At 36.8% G+C, this 21,279-nt stretch overlaps 1 protein-coding gene across 1 annotated transcript in view; it reads left to right on the top strand.

Annotated features, from left to right (window-relative positions):
• The window catches only part of LOC103598824 (dual specificity mitogen-activated protein kinase kinase 5), a 151,557-nt gene that overhangs the window by 8,590 nt on the left and 121,688 nt on the right, over nucleotides 1-21,279 (top strand). Inside the window, exons 2-3 of the mRNA XM_008582877.1 lie at nucleotides 1,232-1,280; nucleotides 13,538-13,605. Of these exons, the coding sequence (XP_008581099.1) occupies nucleotides 1,232-1,280; nucleotides 13,538-13,605 (117 nt within the window). The remainder of the gene's footprint in view (nucleotides 1-1,231; nucleotides 1,281-13,537; nucleotides 13,606-21,279) is intronic.

Genomic DNA, 21,279 nt, shown 5'->3' with positions numbered 1-21,279 from the left:
ACCCTCGGCGGGAGCGCCGCCACACTCCCAAGCGGCTCACTGTAGCAGTGCGCCACCGGGCCAGCCCCTAGATTTATTTTTTTTAAAAAAAGGAAAAAAGCGCAGTAGAGGCAAGACTATTATTCAAATTGCCACTGCAGCAAAAGCTTCTAAAGAATTGCCTTTAGAAGGAAGTTGCAGCCGCCACTGTGCTAAGTGCCCTGCTTGGAAGGGCTGTGGGCTCCCTGCAGAGAAATACTGCAAGCAGCTTTGTCAGCCGGCTGCCTGGTGCCAGTTCTGGTCCAGCCTAGGAGGCACATTGTGGCAGAGCTCCAGGAGAGGAACGAGGCTTGCAGGCTGTTTGGGTTGGACTGGACATAATGGAGGGTCACTTTTACCAGAACTTAGGTGTTCTGTGCATCTTCAATTAAGCTGTCTCTGTAGGCTAATTTTCAAGTGTTTCAGCTTTATAGATTCACTTAAACATTGCTTTCAGATTATATACACTTTTTAGGTATTTTTTTTTGTAGGCTACATTAACTTTATTTTGATGTCATTGAATATGCTTTCTTTTGTTTAAGAGTAAAGATTGATAAGAATTGTTTGTAATAAATGTAGCATTATAGGTTTCTATAATCACTGAGACTTGAGTGTTGCACCCCTACAACTATGAGTGCAAGGCATGGCATTGCTTGTTACATATCAGGAACTACCTTTGTTGAATGTCTACAATGTGCTAGGTCCCAAACTTATGTTTATTGCATTACTTAATTTTTATATTACCTTTGTAAATATAACTAGACCCATTTGGGAGGATAATCAAATTGAGGCTCAGAGAAGTTGAGCAATTTTTCGCCCCCAAGTCATATATCTAATAACAAGTGCAGAGCTGAGATCTGAACCTAGGTCAGTCTAACTCCCAACCCCCTCCTCCTCCTTTTTCTTCCACAGTATCTTCATAGCCTCCCATAGAGAAAACCAATTTTTTTGTAAATATACAAATTGAATTGAGAGTAAAAGATTTTGTTATCAATACAGAGTAGAAAAGGTTTCCGAAAGATTTTTCTCCCTGGAATGGAGATTTAAACTGTGGGCCTGCATTGCTGGGCTAAGTGTGATTATAAGTTAGTTTTTATAGGTTATGTCAATATTTAAGAAACCTTTCCCAGGTTCTCATATTTCCCTAGGATTTGCCACATGTTAGCAGTAAAGAAGATGGCTAATTGTGTTTCTTTATTCTTTCTTTGTTTAGGATGTGATAGGCCAGGTTCTGCCTGAAGCAACAACTACAGCATTTGAATGTAAGTCTGGCTTGTATACTTTCTTGACTATTTCTTTCTGCAGTAATTTTTCAAAAGGTTTATGGGTTGCATTACTTTGGAAACTGACAAACAGATTATTTATGATCATCATATGGTACATTTAAATATTTATAAATTAATGCAAGTTTAATGATGATACTGAACCAAGTAATATTTTCTTATTTAATCATATCTTGGGTGTGCTTATTTCTATAATATAGCTTTAATTACCAACATGACCTTTATCTGCTCTTGCTCCTCACTGTAATAATATTGCGGGACAAAATGAAACGTGTAAACTACCTGTAGGCCAATGATTATTGATTAAGAGATATTAATCCACAGTTGCTTTGAAACATAGCCACAGAGTAGAGCTTTTACATGAGCATTGCATGGAGTAATTCTGTTTTAGTGGGGCTTAGCAGAACTGCTAGATGATGAGAGGAACACTTCTAGTCTTGAGTCTGTTCCCTCTCCCTCACCAGTTGGCTTGGGCACAGGGCTGGGGTGTACTAGAAAATTGGTTTTGACATGAACCAGGTTATTACAGGGGAGGTCATGGTCAGAGTAATGTTAAGATGAGAGTTTAGTCAGTATCATAGGGGATCAAGTGCTGAGAAGGACAAGGGGTTTGGCACTGTGGTTCCCATCTTTTTTTGAAAATGAGGGCCACTTTTCATTGTAGAAAAATTTGTGGTTTATATGTTCTGTTTACTATATACTTAAGAAACAGAAACTTCTTGTTTTCAATAAGTATACTTTTTGTTTCTATTTCTTAAAAAGATCCTTACTGACAGAGTACAATGGGCACATCCTCTTTGGAGGACAATTTGGCAGTACTTACTATCAACATGTAAAATGTGCAAAACCTTTGATTTAGCAGATCTACTTTTAGGAAGCTATACAGCAGAAGGAGCTACACGTGTTGAATGCCCTTGAAACAAGGTGTTTATTGTGGGATTATTTTTAATAGCCAAAAATTAGAGGTAAACCAAATGTCTAATATAATGGATTACTAAATTATAATTTATTTGTAATCTGAAGCATTAAGCAGCAGCTAAAAAGAAAGAGTTAGGATTTTATGCATTGACATGGAAAGCTATCTATGATATATTGTTGAATAAACAAATAATATGTGTGGTATGATCCCACTTTGTAAAAGGTCCAAACATGCCCCTTCCCCCTTTATGTATATATTGAGAGATAGGATCTGAAGAGTGCCTGCTGCAGTGCTTTCTAGTGGTTTCCCCTGGAAAGTGGACTTGGGGCCTGGGGACCAAACATGCCCCTTCCCCCTTTATGTATATATTGAGAGATAGGATCTGAAGAGTGCCTGCTACAGTGCTTTCTAGTGGTTTCCCCTGGAAAGTGGACTTGGGGCCTGGGGGTTAGGGGTGGTGGTAGACAAATGAGCACACTTTTTACTTTATATATTTCTCTATTGTTTGAATATTTTTCAATAATCATTACTTTTTAAAAAAATCTATGAGTAGGACTGTTAATTAGTATTTTATTAATCACACTGGACTCCATATACTATTAAAATATAGTACATATATCTGAAATGCATATTAGTGTTGCAAGCTCTTTTCAGACTCCATTCAGTAACTGCTTGGGGGTGCCAGGGGTTTCTTGGACAGTCCGATAGTTAACATTTGGAGTACAGGTTGAGTATTCCTTATCTGAAATGCTTGGGACAAGAAATGTTTCAGATTTGGGATTTTTCCAGATTTTGGAATATTTGCATATATACAATGAGATATCTTGGGGATGGGAACAAGTCTAAACATGACATTTATTTATGGCTCATATATACCTTACCTTATACACATCACCTGAAGGTAATTTTATACAATATTTTTAATAATTTTGTGCATGAAACACATGACCTGTCACGTGATATTAGATATGGAATTTTCCACTTGTGGCATTATGTCAACTCTCAAAATATTTTCAGATTTTGGAGCATTTTGTAGTTTTGAATTAGGAATGCCCAACCAGTACTTAGAGTTGTCAGATGCTGTGCTGAGAACATTCCATGGCTTATCTCATCATTTTTAGCGTTACAAGATTCTCATAAAGTACTTGAAGGACTGTTATGGTTGAGGAAAGGACATCTCTCTTTTAAGCAACTTGCTCAAACTCTCACAGCTAATAATTGGCAAAGTGGAATTTCTGAAGTAGATTCCAGAGCATGTATTCTTAACCATTGTGTTGGTCTTATTCTGAGAGTTGTCATAATTTTTGAAGTCATATATTCTGGTTGTTCTTAAGCATGGCAAAAAGAAGCTGACTTTGTACTTTCTACTGCATGCTTTCCGGATTCCTAGAGTGGCTTGACGTAGCTGTGCCTGTCCTGCTAGCTTCCAGAGTTATGGTTCATAATAATAAATACTGATTATTTTAACTATCATTTATTGATGGCTTGCTCTGTGCCAATCAGTGTACCAGATGATTTGCCTAGATTGTTACTAATCTTTACCGTAATTCTGTGAGGCAGGAAAATTACACCTGTGAGGAAACTGAAGCTCGGAAACAGGAAATGATTGCCATAGGTGATCACTAGGGAAGTGGTGGAACTCAGTTATGGTTCATAATAATAAATACTGATTATTTTAACTATCATTTATTGATGGCTTGCTCTATGCCAATCAGTGTACCAGATGATTTGCCTAGATTGTTGCTAATCTTTACCGTAATTCTGTGAGGCAGGAAAATTACGCCTGTGAGGAAACTGAAGCTCGGAAACAGGAAATGATTGCCATAGGTGATCACTAGGGAAGTGGTGGAACTCAGATTCAAACGCACATCGTTTTGACTGTAAAATGTGCACTCTTTGTTACCAAGTGTGTCGAGAGCTTAAGTACAGAAAAAAACGTTTACACCTCTATGTTTAAGTTCCTCGACATCATGCTCTTCCTTTTCCCCCAACAAGGAAGGGCAGCAGCTCTACACCCATCTGTATCTGGACCAGTTTTAGATGAGAAACAAAAACAACAACAACACAGACAAAGTAATGATTGTTGTACGTTTTTTGTGCGTGGATTATCATATACTTTCTGTTATAACCTTGAAATCCTAGGGTGGCTTTTTTTGTGATTGTTCTGGGCTGACTTTATTTTCTGAACCAATAATAAGTAGAATCTATGTATAAGAAATAATTAAGAGGATATAGTTTGTAAGCTAATTTACTGAAATTGTTGGGATATTTCAGTGGTTTATGGGTATGATGGAACAGCCCTCTAATAAATAAAACTTTAATCAAAGAACTATTTTTGATAATACATTTAATACTGAAAAGTGTATCTAACACTAATTGATTTTTTTATACAAAGGAGGTGGTGTTACATTTAGTCATATGAATTAAGCAGCAAGAGAAAGGGCATCTGTCAAATTTGCCTGTTTTACATAAATATAGAGAAAAAGTTGAGTGAGTGGAAAAGAGGAGAAAGGTCAGGTAATGTCACAGATTCTTCAGTTCTGAGAAATGCCATCTCTTCAGTGACACCTCTGAGGATTCCAGATGGGTTAATCTCTCTGTGCGCCTTCACTAGAACAGGGAACTGATCCTCCGCCTTCTGGTCGATTGTATGTGTTTCCCCCTCACTGGATTTTGAGTTATTTGGTGATAGGCACCATGTTTTATCTCTTGCTTGCTTCTTTGTACTGAGCTTAGTGCCTTAGAGCAACACACTTGTTGAATAAAATGGAACGTTATGTGTGTCCATATTTGAATGAAAATTATAACATGCACGTGATCTAAAGCTAAATGAGTAATTTGCTTTTTGGATTTATTTATGCTATTGCTTAAGCATGGCATGTGATTGGTTGGTCGTGGACAAGTCAGACCTCAAATCCAAATTCCCAGACTTGATTGCTGTGAAGGGGCAGAGGTTCTGCAGTGGCTATGTTCTTTCTGATTTCTGTTCCTGGGGATGGTGTTTCCTGGGGAGTTAGGGCTAGATGAGGGAAGGGAGACCTATCTGTGTCGAACTCACTTCTTTTTCTTCTTACCCCTTTTAGGTCATTTCTGCCTTACAACTAGAGCACAAATGAAAGTATGTTTTTTTTGTTTGTTTTTTTTTGGCGGCTGGCTGGTATGGGGATCTGAATCCTTGACTGTGGTGTTTAACATCATGCTCTAATCATGTGACCTAATCAGCCAGCCCTTAAAGTACTTTTTAATAGCTGGTATTTGAGTTTTTTTTTTTAAGAAGATACAGATAATCTTTAAAGATATTCAAGCAGCATAGAAATAAAGCAAAAAGTGAACGTCTCCATTTGCCCAAGTTCTCTGGTTTCATTGTTAACAATTTCTTCTGTGTCTTTACAGAAATTTTCTCTGTTCATAATATATACTATACTACTACTAGTTTCCCCTGCCCCGACTTAATAGTATATATTTGACCTCTTTCCAACAGCAGCTTGCACAGATCAACTTCATTCTTTTGGAAGACTACATTATATTTAATTTTATGGCTATGGCTTAATTTATTTAATCTACTGATGGACATTTAGGTTGTTACCAGTTTTTCAGTGCTGTATTAGAAAGTATGCTGAAGTCAACAGCATTGTTTTATGTCTTTCCGCACCATGGGAATATATTTCTAGGATAAATTCCTAGGAGTTGGGACTACTGAGACAAAAAGTACCCATATTTTAAATTTCAATAAGTATTACCATTTTGCTCTCCAAGGCAGAACCAATTTACACTCTCACCATTGCTTTACGAGAAGGCCTATTTCCCTCTACCCTTACCATTTCTTGGCATCAGCAAACTTTTTAGTCAATGCCGATTTGAGAGGTGAAAAAGATTATTATATCACTGTTTTAATATATATTTCTTTAATTATAGTTGAACATATTTTCATTTGTACTTGGTCATATGTATTGAATTTCTATGAACTATTTGTTGTTACCTTTGCCCATTTTTTTCTATTAGGTTGTCTTTTTCCAATTGGCTTAAGAACTTTCGTATATTAAGAAAATTAGCCCTTTGTCTTATGTAACACATATTTTTGTTTAGTTTGTTGCTCTTTTCTGCTTGTTTTGGTCTTTTTATTCTCACAGCTTTTTTCTCTAGAGATTTACATGGTCAAGTTATCATATTTTTATCAATTTACACAGTCAAATTTTCATATTTTCCTCTGTAACTTTTGGATTTATATCACGGTTAGAAAGGTCTTTCACTTTCCAGGATAGTGAAAAAAATATTTATCCATATTATTTTTTCTTTCTACTTTTTTTTTTTTTTTTGTCCTTTTTGAGACCGGCTGCACCACGCTCAGCCAGTGAGTGCTGTGAGCGCACCGGTCATCCCTATATAGGATCCGAACCCGTGGCGGGAGCGCTGCTGTGATCCCAGCACCGTACTCTCCCGAGTGCAACCGGTCATCCCTATATAGGATCCGAACCCGTGGCGGGAGCGCTGCTGTGCTCCCAGCGCCGTACTCTCCCGAGTGCGCCACGGGCTCGGCCCTTTTCTTTCTACTTTAATGGGGTTAAACACACATATTAGTTATGTATATAAATATGCATGTTTGCATGTGTCACAGTGTAGGATTTTTTAAAAAACAAAAAGCATGTATTTTTATTATAAAGGTCAGAAGAACTTTTTAAGAAATTTTATACCATCTTCAATTTATTTTGGTGAAAGAAGTCAGGTGGGGGGTCCAACTTTATTTTTCAAGCAAATAGACAGTTGACTCCACCCCAGTTATTGAATAAGTCATCTTCTCCCAGATGTGAGAGCTTTTCTGCGATCCAGCTAAATTCCATAACCATAAAAAATTTGGTATGTTTGCATATGTGGGCCCTACTATATGCTGTGGGAGCTTGACATTCATATAGGCCCAGAGACCCCTGCTGATTTTCACAGTTTTGTTAGCAGATTAATGAGTTCACCAACACATGAGGTGATAAAAGTCAACTGTGCCCACTAATGCGTTTCCTGTGCATATCTGCTACATGTGTTCCTCTCCCTGGGTTTTTCTCTGGACAAGTAACTGCTGTAAAATGATTGTTGTACTGGTATCTCTGAGCAGTAAAATCTCACTGGTGACTTGAAAGATGCATTTTAAATCTGTATGGACAAATTTTGTTTTGCATCTATAAATACCATGTGGTTTTACTTTTCCATGACACTCTGACTTCATTTATTCTGCTCTATAGCCCTCATAAATATCTTCACACATGTCAAACCAAGCATCTGAGTTTGGTTCAGAAAATATGGTTATAGGATAAGTATTTATTTTGTTCGTGTCTTTCCTCAACCCTGTTTAATCTTACTTCTCATTGAAGAGAATCCTTTTCAGTTGTTTAATGAATTTCTGGAAGATTTATTTTGAATTTTGGGTAGAAATTTTTAAACCAACACATCGTATCTTATTTTATTCTTATAATTTTTTATTGGAATTTTTCTTTTTAATTCTTTTTCTTTACTTTTTTTATATAAAAGACAAGTAGTTGCTTATAAGCAAAACTAGGTAAGTTTGTGAAAAATTGTAACTCACAATAAACCTACATTGAATCTAAAAGTTATTTAACATTTTAAGAGTTAATTATGCACCCTAGAATTTGAGACAATTTGAAGAGAGCTTTAATTTATTGAAATTTTGGCTTAAAATATTTTTTTTAATTTAGATTTTTACCCAAATCCTTTTTAGTTTTTTGGGAGTAATTGTTTCTTATTAATAGTCTTGCTAATTTGTAGGGGAATTAAGAAGGTTAAGTTCTTTACCCAAGCACCAGACTAGTTATTCCTCGAGGTCATAGTGCTGCTCACCTTTGAATCCCTAGAAACTCTACCATAGTACATGGCACATAGTAGACACTCAGTATGTGTTTCTGGAATGCATGGACGGTTGAAGGAATGAAGTGATAAAGACAAGCCTCCTATAGCCCATTCATCAGCACAACCTATTGGCTCTGTCTTCAGAATATATCCAGCATGTGATGACTTCTTAAAACCTCAGTTTGGTTTAGGCCACCGTCTCTCACCTGGAGCAGGGCAGTGGCCCCCTAACTGGTTTCCCTGTTCCTACTTTTGCCTCCACACAGCCTCTTCACACGGCAGCCAGAGTGATTGATCCTTTTAGAAGTTTAGTGCGATCATGACACTCAGAACCCTCCAGTGATTTCCATCCCACTCAAGAGTGAAAGACAAGTCCTTAAAATGCCCTACAAAGCCCTGCATTTTCTCATCTGCCCCCAACCTTGTCCCACCATTACTTTTTCTCTGAACTCATCTGGTTCTCTCCCTGCCTCTTATACTATTCTAGCCACTCTGGCTTCCCCTCTCTCTTGAATGTGCTGGGCCTTCTTCTGACTCTGGGTCTTTGCATTAGTGGTTTCCTCCACCTGGAACACTCTTCCCCCAGATATCTGCATGGCCCACTTCCACACCTCCTTCGGTTTCTCTCCACCAGAGTGCGAACTCTCTGAGGGCAGGGGTTTTTTTGTTCTCTTTTTCTTTTTTCACTATTACTATACCACTGCCCAGAACAATGCCTGCCACATAGTGGGTGATTTTATTTGCTGAAAGGAGGAAGCAAAGAAGTAAGGAAGGAATCAGGAGGAGGGGGGCTTGGAGCTAAATTAATACTCATGGATATGAAGACTCGGCCATAGAAACTATGGCCACTAGTTCTGCCCAGATCATTAGACTCCACACCTGAGAAGGGCTCTGAACTTGACATTTTTTCTGGTAATTTCCTGTTGATGTTTTTCTAACCTCTACAATTATGCTTTCATTTCTTTCCTCTTGCCTAGGAAAAGTTCCTTTGCTGTAGTTCTGATTGACTCCCACCTGGCATGGAAGGAGTGTGACAAATGACATATAATATATATTGCCTTAACTTTCTGTTGCTCTTTGTAGAAGCTAGATTGTTTCTCTGGAAAGCCCCCTTGAGCCCTGTCACTGCAGTGGGTGCTGCTTGGCTGAGCACTCCCCAGCATCTGCTGTTTGTCTGCTGTTTACTCGGTAGGCCGTTCTGACCGCCCTTTACCTGAGGCTGCCTCTCATCCTCTTTTGGGCCTTTATGTTCCTCTTCTTGGTTTCTCTTTTGGATTGCGCGTTGCTTCAAATAAAATCACTAACAACATATGGCCTGTTATGATTCTCTTTTCCCAAACTCTGCCATTTTGTATATTTGTGACACACTGCAGATTTTGTGAAGATTGCTTCATAATATTTGTTTACCATCTGCTGCACTCTATTTGGTATCTTGCTAGGATTTTTTCCTCCATTTTAAGTGACATTAACAAAATCCAGCCAGTACATAGACTTTCTGGTTCTACTTTTGCTTTCCTAATGTGCTGGAAAATCATATTACTGTGCTCCAGGCAACTAGAGAAGCCTGGAATTCTCATTGTGAATGAGTGTATCAGATCTATTTCCCCCCTTTTTCTTGGTCATATCCAGTAATGCTTTTTTGGTCAGATGGCAAAGAACCTCCATGCATAAGACAGAAAGAGTTCAGATTATTTTTCTACTTCTTTCCACTTAGTACTGCTACTTTCTAGTGTTCTTCACCAACGTATTTATACATTTGAAAGTCTTTGTGCCATTTCAGTAAAGTTTTATGATTTATAGTTCTAGTAGTATAATTTTTATAGCCAATCCAGTGTTATACGCAAATAGCCAGAGTCTTTGCTAGATGGTCTGTATATGTCCAACATTTTGTTCAGAAAAGTGTTTTAGGTTACTCTCATACCTCATCACCTGGTATGTATTTGTGCTTTCTTACCCTTTACTGACTTCTCACAGCTGTTATTCATTGTCTTTAAAGAGAAGTGCATTCACACTTTAAATGTTAGGATGAATGGTTTGCTCTTGGGCTGTCATCAAGGGGTCAGAGATAGCTTAGATTTTGCCTTGTGGCCAGAACCACCACTCATCTCTTGGGTGTGGTTAATTTTCCAACTCAGTCTCCTCTTTGACAAGAACAAGGAGTCTTTATTAAAACAACTAAGCACAGATATTAAAGAGACAGTTCTCCAAAGAGCGTTTTGTAAAGAAAACCAATACCTACATAAAATTGAGTCTCCTATTAAACTATAAGAACTATTAATCAGTGTGTAATATAAGCCTGATTTTATCCCCAGGCTTTATTAGAATGCCTCTTCTAACTTATCTGAAATCGTCCTGTCAGAGTCAGTCCATATGAGATAGCTCCAGCATAACATTAGGTCAAAAGCTATCCTAGCCTTTTGGTATCAGATTTCTGTCCACTTAAAACAAGTGCTAAGGAAAAAAAAAAAAGTGCTTTTGTAGTGTTTCACAGCTGCTTTTCTATTGAATATCTTGCTCTGTAAGAAATTATTCTGAGCTAACTTCTCTCAGTTCCCCCCCCCCCGAAATAATCCCTCAAGAGATGTCATAGAAGTCTAGAATTCCAAAATATTTTAAGTAGCCTTACAGGTTCAAGGCCTGGCTTTGAGAACTTAAAGAACTCTCTCTCTTTCTCTCTCTCTCTCTTCTTGAGAGAGATTGAGATTTAAATTATCTTTCTGGAATCTTTGCCCACTCTTTAGAAATTATGAGAAGGGTTTTCACTAGTTTTTACTAAATTCTAAGCACCTCCCCATCCCATGTGAACAATACCTTATTGAGGTCTTGTGTATATTGAAATTTGAATATAAGCAGTCTATTTGTAACCATCATCTCTATAGCTAGCTTTGCAGTAGAAATGAGATTTATAAAAAACTACTTTGTTTAGGCTGTAAGTTGCTTTTTAACCAAGTTCGGGAATTCATCAAGAACAAATCATTTTAGCCTACGTATAAACAGAATTTGACCTGGTTTTAAAGCAGAGATGTGACGTGCTTTCATGTGTGGTAATATGTAACATGATATATACTTTTATATTATGTCTGTTTTTTCCTCTCTGTCTCCTGCATTTTTAAGAACACTTTTTACTTATCCTTGAAAATTTTAGTTTCCAAAAACTGTATAGAAACTCCCTTCTTCTGTTTCTACAACTGGAATGGCATTTCTTCCTCAGTTTGACCCTAGAGAGTCTGTACCTAAAACAAAAGAAAGAAGTGCTACATTCCTGTATTGTTCTTTATGTGTGTAACATCTCTCAGGAATGTGCTTTCTTTGTTACTGAAAGCAACCAGTGTGTTCCTTTTACAGTAAACAGGCAACTCTTTGTAGCATAATACCAGTAGTGACTCTTGACAGCTCCTAGCTCTTTAGATAGTGTGACTTGACCATATTGATTCTCATTGAGTTGGGGAACACTGCGGGAATGAACCAGGATCCAGGATCTGGAAACAAATGCTTTGGAAAGAAAACCTGGGTGAGAGCTGTTGGCTTGGTCACTGAGCAGGGTTGGCCTAAATGCTGTCAAATTGTTGTTGGCTACTGAGGAGAAAAAGGAAGTAGCCTTTTGCTTGGAAATAGGCTAATTGGAAAAGAGCATAAGCTCCCTCCTAGGGTCTTCATAGCCTGGTCACTGCACAGGGGTATATCTTCAGAACTGCAGCTGGACAGGAGGAGGGACTGCCGATGTGTGGTGGGGGAAGATCCATGTGCTGTCCCCAGAGCATGTCGTGCAAGCTCATTCTCTTCATGATGAGAGATTTGTCTGGTCCTCCAGGCCTGGGATCAAAGCATTCCCTGCATCTTATTAAATCAGCAATTACATGCCCAAGAGTGAACCAAAAAATAATAATAATGATTGTTTAACAAGTGTTCCAGAGCCGGGGCATCCTACCAAGAGGATGGGAGACTGGGTACATTGCTCCAGACATTTTTGGTGTTTTCTTTCAACTATGCATTTAGAATCTACCACAGAGGCTGTTCTCACTGTTGACAAATCTTTATCTTTAGAAGGATGAAGTAGCTAGCTAAATATTTAGAAATAGCTAGAAGTCATTCTGAGGCCTGCCTGGCAGATGGTGTGGGTGAGTGATCAGGTGGACAATTCCATTTGGTGTTAAAAGTGAAGTCTGATATTCTTATGTGATCTTTCAGATTCTTAAAGCAGTTTTGAAGACATATTTTAAAACTACTTTGAATAAGAGAAGTATCATTGAAATAAATATATTGTTTCTGGATTGGCTTCTTTGATGATACCTATTCAAAGGTACACATTCTGGCTATGTGTTTTATGAAGTCTTATTATCCTTTAGTCTTATGACTACTAAATTATTTGAAAATAGCACAATTTGAAGTCAGAGAGTACCCAATACAAATGAAACTGTTCAGAAAGAGAGAGATGCTAAATGGAATAGGATACAGGGAGACCCATGTTAGAGTTTCTTAGCAAGTTATCCTTGCTCTAGGCCTTAGGTTCTTCTGTGAAAAGGGGATAATGATAACAATCCTATGATGTGGACATCATTATTATGAGGTTTTTAAGGAAGCACAGTCATAGTACCTTGTGTTGAGTGCTCAGTAAATGTTACCCATTTTTATCATTCTACAGTGATATGATAGGTTGCCTGGATGAGAGGAAGAATGGAGAAATAGAGAGATAGGGTGTAGTTTGGGAAATAAAAGTACTGATAGTAGAACAAGACTGGCTTCTCTTTGGTTTTTAAAGTTCTCCAAACCAAACCTGTTTTGTCATACTCCAGTTATATTTACTTTAACCTAGATATATGTCATGAATGACATGAGTAATATTTTACTTTTCAGTTGTCCCTAAAAGAAAGTTTTAGTTCTTTATTGAGATTCTGATTGGATTACAAACAAAAAACCAAACAACAAACTAATAATCCCAGCATCCCTCAAAAATATGTGAAAGAAAGTGGGCCGAGATGCCGGGTACCATCCAAGCTTTATTAAAGGAAAAGAATCTGCTAAGCTGTGCTCAAAGTGGCAGGCAGCCCGGGGCTGCCTTCAAAATGGAAGACAGCACCAGGTGTGGGGGTGGTAGAGCTTATATAGTGCACCAAGGGCTGGCTGATACCATCAAGGAGGGTCATTATGCTAATGTGGAAACTATGTGACCAGAGTGGAACTGTGCCCTTGGAGAAGTGAAAGTGTTTCTGTTTAAGTCAGGAGGCTTCTTGTAAAGGGAAGAGGTGAGGGGTTTGGTACTGGAGTGGAAGACAAGGCCGGCGGCTATTTTGTGCTTATTGTGTGCACAATGGCGCCAGTCACATCCAAGATCTATCAATATGGTGTTGAGGGTTTGGATATCAAGTTGTAAAAAAACAGTACTATTATGTTCCTACCCAGCATGGTTTTTGTACATTAAAAAAATGTAAATCTTACCACTTGCATTATGTTGCTTTTTAAACAGACGAAGATGAAGATGGTGATCGAATTACAGTGAGAAGTGATGAAGAAATGAAGGCAATGCTGTCATATGTAAGTATATTACAAATGAGGACTGTTTTAAAAAATGTTAATGTAATAGAGTATGCTGTTTCTTGGGTGTAGTGAAGATATGTAAGAAAATCACAGTCACCATGACATTTTTCTATATACTTTAATAGGTAAGGTTTTCCAAGATTTCCTTACATGAAAGTTAAGGGCATTCTTTTCAAAAGACACTTACTGATCATATCATGAACATTAAGAATAATGCATCTTAATGACTTTTGCATTAGGTATAGTGCAGACTAAATGGACTATCAATTTCCTGTATTTTTTATGCAGTACTTAAAGTAACGGCTCATTAAAAATGAACCCGTTGGGCTCTAAAATATTTTTCAAAATCTACTTTCAACTGGAGATCTTTTTCATCCTTCCAGACTATAGTTATATGTAGCTGCAAGCTTAATACTAATATAGATACACAATTTAAAGATGTATTCTCAGTTATTTATGTACTACGCATACTCCTACCTCCTTCCCAAGATGAAATACAGGGTTACTTACTGAATTAAAATGATTTGAATATATCCTGAAATGATTTTTCTTTTGTGTTTCAAATTTCAGTAAAAATTTGTGTTAACATTTGTTTGGGGCTGAAGTAGAGAAACAACAAAAAAAAAAAGGTACATTTCTAAAGCTTAATACTAAGCTTGAAAAATTCAACTACAATGGGGAGGCATAGCTTCCCTGAGCCCTTATTTGAACGTTCCTCTGAAGTTTTATCTTATTTTATCTGAGTTTATAATCAGTTTTCAAACCTTTTCTAGTAGTCAGTGGAAAGAGCATCTTACTGGAAGTCAGAAGACCACAGCTCTACTCTGGTTTCCTAGCCTTAGGCACATCACTTAACTGTAGTTGCCTCATCTGTCAATTGTGGATAATAATACTTGTCCTTTCTACTGCACAGGGTCATTGTAATGACCTAGTGGGATAATAGATGTGAAAGTTAGAAGTTCTATACAAATGCAAAGTGGTATAATTGTGGAAATGATGGAATCAGGGCCCTTGCTTTTCATGGAGACTCTAATCTTAGCCAACAGTTAGGTTGTAGGTTTTTGATAGACTTCAACTTCAAGGATATTGTTTCATTGTAATGAAAACTGTAAACTATCTGTGTGGATTTCCGCCAATAGTTTTAATTTAGGGTAGGAGGAAAGAGAACAAGAAGGATGGCATGATTAACAGAGCATTGCATTCCAACCAGCACAGAATAGGAAAAATCAATTTCCCATTGACTTCCCATTAACTTATGTGGGAGTCTTTGTGTACTGAGAATTTAGAGCTGGGCTCATCAGTACCTTGAAAGGCAGAGGAGGATTGTCTGCTGAAAGGTCTAGCACTAGTATTGATAGATTGGCTAACTCTCCTGAGAATGTGACATGCTTATTTTAGAAAAGACGCACACACAGGTGGATTTTAGTTTTCTCACATATGTCCATTACAGAGAATTGACTTCAATATACTTTCATTATGTATTCAACATAATCACACTCAAAAGGTATGTACTTTTGGGAAGAGCTTACAAATTGTCCTTTTTGAGAAATGTTACTGGGTATGATCATAGTCATAATAATAATTATTTCCATTTATAAGTGCCTGCTATATACTAAATGCTTGAGATATTTTTTCAGGTATGTACTTTTGGGAAGAGCTTACAAATTGTCCTTTTTGAGAAATGTTACTGGGTATGACCATAGTCATAATAATAATTATTTCCATTTATAAGTGCCTGCTATATACTAAATGCTTGAGATATTTTTTCTTTTTTTTTTTTTAAGTTTTAATATTAGTCTGTGAGATGGATATGTCATTTCTGTTTTTTAGATGAGGAAACTATGGTTAAGAGACATGCCCAAGGTCTTAGTGCTAGTATGAATGTGAATATGGAATTTAAGTTCACCTTCTTCTTATGCCAAAGCCCATGCTTATTCACTGTTTTACATTGTCTTTCCCCCATCTACCTTCTTGCAAATTTGTATTGGGATATTTTTGTGTCATCACCATTATTAAATTCTGAATGATTTGTGTTTACACAATACCTTAGTGTGATATCTGTACCATGTATTCCTTACAATTTATGCTTATTTTTTCAGATTCAGTGTTCATTTTTGTACTGTAGGAAAATATTGGAGTCCTGGTTATATAACCTTACATTACATGTTCTTAATTTAAAAGTTTCCAAGATTTTTTCGGAGCCACTTTTTAGTAAGAAAACAGATGATCATCTAGCACATTGATCCTCAAATGTTTGGATTTCATGAGCTAATCAATTTTCCATTTTTTGGTTGAGGGACAGACATAGGCATGGCAACTTTAAATTTTGCCAAATAGAAAAATTGATAATTTTTATTAGTTTACTTTTTTTAACCTATCATCATTATTTTAATAACAAAGAAATGTGGGAGTTATTTAAGGAGTAAGACAGTGGGCAGGACATAATCTCTAAAGTAAAGACAACCATTTATTTAAAGTGAGTAAATTTAGTTTTATGTAAAACTACCACATTTTTCTTGTTTTTTCTGAGTTTGCTATGGATGAATTATAATGTTTCTTGGATCAGCATTGATCCATGGATTTTGGTCTGGCTGATCAGGTCTAGGTTTCTCATTAATTCACCTAGCAAATTTTAACATACTTAAGGTAGAACTTCACTTTTCTTTTCTTTTCTTTGGTTTTTTTGGGGGTTTTTTTGGCAGCTGGCCAGCACAGAGATCCAAACCCTTGACTTTGGTGTTATCAGCACCACACTTTAATCAACCAAGATAAGTTAATTAACAACACAGGTTAAGTGAATAAACAACATAGACCTGAGCCTGAGCTCTACTTTTCTGATACTGTTTCAGCAAAATATTTTGAAATGAAAGTATCTCTGTGAAAGAGAACAAGTTCTAAGTCATTTAAAACTTAAATAGATTTCCATTTTCTCCTATCTCTTGCTGTCACCACTACCATCATTTACCCTTTGTTAACTTTCAGTTAACACTTAAAAGGTAAAGAGAAGGGGAGTCTTTCAAAGAAAGCACAAACTACATTGGTTGGTTGTCATTTTGATCTATCTTGGTTCTTATGGTTGAAATTATTTGGGTTCCAGTTTTGCCCTGAAGAAAATTATGTGGACCTAATCTCACAATAGACTTTGGTCAATAGTACTCATAATTAGCAGCCTATTATTAAAAATTTGCGTTGTCTTTAATTTTTAGGTTCAATTTGGCTCTGAAGTTTGATTCTAGGATTTGCTATAGTGGCATAGGGAAGATACTAACAGATGATCACATTTTTATTTTTGGAAAAAAATGTGATGACCTCATTTTTATTGTTGGGAGAAAAAGTGTAGTTCTTCATATGGAATTCAATAAATTTGTGGTCACTTTAGTATTTCTTTAAAAGCCACATGCATGGGGAAAAGTAAAAGTAGAGACACTTTTGCCTTTAGTCCTTTAGTCATTCTTTTCTATGGATTACAAAGGTTAAGTGAATAAACAACATAGATCTGCATAAGAATATAAAAAATTTGCAACGTCTGAGCTGAAACTTGCAGAATTACTTTTTTCCCCCTTGAATGTAAGCATTTTCTGGCTTTGGGCCAACACAAATGTAAGTTTTTATCAGTAATCTAAATAGATTTTTGTATTAGACTTGAAAATGTTTCCTTTTTAATTGAAAACTTATCAATTATTTAAATAGCTGGCAGCCTGAGGCTGTTAATTTTATGAGTACCATAATAATGGCATGCAGTGGTTTTTGATACATGTGACACACAGAATACCATGTTGTGGTAAGGATTTGTCATGACAATAGGTTGTTGTGTGCTGTTAAATAATAACCAACATATTAAACCAGAGTCTGTTGTCACATATTAGTACTATTTTATGTAAGTTATTTAGAAGTTGTATTCTTTTCTTCATTAGATATATTTTTAAGAGATAATGAGAAGAAAACAAAGCTATAATAAATTGTCTTTTAAGAAAATGTAAAGTAATTTGGTCTCCAAGGAGATATTTAATGTATTGAAAGAATTCAGCAGCCAAATGTTATTACAGCACCATTGTGATAGCTCTCTGCGTTTTGTTATGAGTTTGTGTTAATCAACAATCTGTTTTTATAGCATAGTTTCTTGTAAGTTATGTTGTTAGAATATTCCACTTCTGGGATCAAGGCTTTTCCTCTGACACTATTGTATCTTTTTAATTCTTCCATAAAGTATTTTTTTAATTAGAATTTGAAATGCTTTATTAGGAAAAAAAAATACACACAACCTACATATTCTGAAAACTAAATACCTGATCGTTGCTAATTATTTAAAGGACCCTGTTAAATATTCCCTTAATGTAGTTTAAATTGTTGTTGTTATTGTTCTTGCTTTCCCCTCTCATTTCCTAGAAAGAAAATATTATGCTGCTTTTCTCCTTCCATCTTTTTGTACTTGTTGTTTGGTAGTGCCATTGAGGCCCAGTTCTAGGAAGGGATTATTTTAATTTAACCTCTTCTTTTGGGTGATCTTTATTAAGAAACTCAGCAGTACCTCTTGCTTTCGTAAATGGATTCATATTTATTTCATCTAAATCCTGTATCTAGTAAAAGATTTTTTATGCCTGGTTCTCTTGATATTGAGAGGCTTGTATGAGTAGAGCACAGTGTTTATAAGAATAATTTCCATTATTTTGCTCATTCTCTGTCTTTGTATCATTTTCCACATTGCTGTAAGAGTATGGGATGAGTTTTACTGTAATGCTTCCTATTATGGCAGAGCCCTTGTGTTTTAGTGGAGTCTAAGTATTCCCTTTGGTATACTTGACCACTGTGTACCTTGTTAGATGTTGGGTACCAGGAGGGAAAATACTTTTTGACTTCTAGAGCACCTTGTAAATTGGGGTATGATTAGCTTTATCTTAGTATGCATAACTTGGAGATTGCCTCTAAAATCATGCAGTTACTCAAGCAGAACTGAATGGGAGCCTTAGATCTTAAGAACATGGAGGCCCAGTGAGATCAGATTCAGAGATCAGCTGGAGGTCACATGGCTAATTAATGGGAAGGCCTGGACACAGACTAACAGTCTCTTCACTCCTGGTTGTTGTAAGTAAGGTTTTTGTTTTGGTTTCTATTGAGGTCCTGCTGAGGAATCTTTGCAAATACGACTTTTTTTCCTGATTGTAAAAAATAATGCTTTTTACCAGAAAGTCAGTGTACCTGAGTTTGAACAGGAATATAAAAAATACTCTGTGGGGGCCGGCCCCGTGGCACACTCGGGAGAGTGCGGCGCTGGGAGCACAGCGACGCTCCCGCCGCGGGTTCGGATCCTATATAGGAGTGGCTAGTGCGCTCACTGGCTGAGCGCAGTGCGGGCGACACCAAGCCAAGGATTGCGATTCCCTTAACGGTCACAAAAAAGACAAAAACAAAACAAAACAAAACAAAACAAAAAAACTCTGTGGGCTTCTGAAGTTATAAAGATTTTGTCCTTACCTACAAAGCTGAGTTTTACTACAAAAATTGTTGCCCATGTAGGATTTGAATGTTTAACAGCCTCAGGGACTTTGCTATTAGGAAGTTTTCTGTAAAGAGCAAAGAGGTTGGAAGCTCATTTTCCATGTGAAGCTTTTAAATAGGCCCCATATTAAATAGGTCCTACTTTGAACTTACTTTGCAGGTAGCAAAATCAGCTCAGCCTTCAATGAGTGGTTAGTCCCCTAATTCATTGCAGTTCATCCAAACAGCTGATAATACAGTATATTCTTCAGGAAGGGTGGAGAAATGATGAAAAGAGTGAGAAAGGGAAACTGAGGGTGAGGGAAATAAGTTGTTTTGGAAATTATGTTTATTTACTCAAATAACAACATGCTCTAAGCTATAAGTAAAGTTTTTGTTTTGTTTTGTTTTCCCATCCTAGTCAAAGAATAAAATTTGTTTTCCAGAGGCAGATTATTTTAACTCTCTTCTCTGTGTCATCTGGGACATTTGAATGCCTTTGATAAAAATGTAGTACCCCTTATTTAGCCCCTGTTGTGAAATATCTCATGGCCTGTTGTAGCAAGGAGCTGAAGCATACTGGAATTTGCATCAGAACAAGGGGTTCATTATGTGGCTCTTGGAAGCAAAGGAAAAGATGAGCACCAGCAGGCCTGAACCTCAGTGGCACCAGGGCAGTGTGGGGACTGCTAGAACAGGAGCTTTAGACCCTAGTATTTTGTCATAAATGTGGCTCTGCTCCCAGTTCTGCTCCATCTCTGTGGAAGGCTCAGCATAGCCTATTTATAAGGGGATGTCCCATTTCGCCTGCTGTCTGCGTGGCCTAGTGGTCCCGTTTCATTTAAATGGTAGGTTCCCTGAAGCTGCTATTTAAACTTCTACTTTAGAAGAATGCTGCTGTCTAGAAATCAGGTGAAAGGTCAGTGTAGACGCTGCCACAAGCTAACCAAGGTGATGACTGAAAGCTTCAGCTGAGAGGATCCTACAACTTTTGGACCCATTGCTGAAGATACACTTAAATTCCTTCTGCCAACATAGAAGGAACTTAGCCAAGTTTAATTTCATCTGCAATTGGCTGCCCAAACTTCTACTAAGACCATCTAGAGCTCCCTAAAATCCTTTATGGTTTTACTATCCAAAACAAATAGTGTTATCATTAAACTTGGCCAACTTGCTGTCATTTTCACTTCCAAATTATTACATCCATCCAATTATTAATAAGTACATCTATCCAAATACATGTATCCTATGAACAGGCCCCAGATTTGTTTCCTGTTGAACTTTTCAGTGGAAGACTTTTCATTTTGATTTTTTTTTCTCATCATCTAATCAATCCATGACCATATGTGGACTCTTGGTCTAGAGTCCTTTAAGGAAGAGCTTGTGTACAGTGTAGTCTCCTCATGGCAGGGACAATGAATAATTAGGTAGTTATTAGGAAGTTGGGGGATCTGAAGCTATGTAAGTAAATGTAGCTATTAATTTAGTATTCAAAATAAATTGGCTTCATATGTTTTTTTTTTTTTTTTTACTACTGGGGCAGTTGTGTGCCTTGTAAGAGGTCAGTGTCACAGAAGAAAGGCCTCTTAATGTAAAGTATAAGAAATAATAGAAAGAAGGTATAACTGATGGCACATCTAAGTAGTGTTGTAATTGAATTAGTATCCATTTGACAGAATTAAAACTGTTGGGTTCTTCACTGGGAAATCTAATAAATTGACTATGGACTGCAAATAGTTGGTTAGTTTATTGATTATTGCTGTAATTACTGACTGAACTACAAGTAATGGAGTATGCTTATAGTATTGACAAAATAGGAATTTAAAAATTTTATCATCAGTAGGAAAAAGGCAGTGTGCATTTATATGTGAAATACTGTACCAATTATGTTGTCTGTTGGAAGGCATGCTAAGGAGAGATTTAGGAAACTGTATTATTATAAATGTATGGAAGAATAATAAATAAGCCTGATAGGTTGTTTATATGTGAGTAAGTTAGAAGTATGACAAATGAGAGTAGTTACTATGTCTGTATTAGTTCCTCACTGCCTCCTTCCCTTAAACATTTGTGATTACTTATTATGTGCTAGGCACTACATGGCAGTGATTTCTTAGGTTTTGGGGGCATGGTCCTTTTTGAAAATCTGAAGAAAGTTGTTTGTTCTTTTTTTTTTTTTTTTTTTTGTCTTTTTCCGTG

The sequence above is a fragment of the Galeopterus variegatus genome, unplaced genomic scaffold, assembly GCF_000696425.1.
Source record: "Galeopterus variegatus unplaced genomic scaffold, G_variegatus-3.0.2 Scaffold2749, whole genome shotgun sequence".
Taxonomy (NCBI): domain Eukaryota; kingdom Metazoa; phylum Chordata; class Mammalia; order Dermoptera; family Cynocephalidae; genus Galeopterus; species Galeopterus variegatus.
Note: the sequence above shows the minus strand (reverse complement) of the source record. Positions and strands in the feature narration are given on the sequence as shown.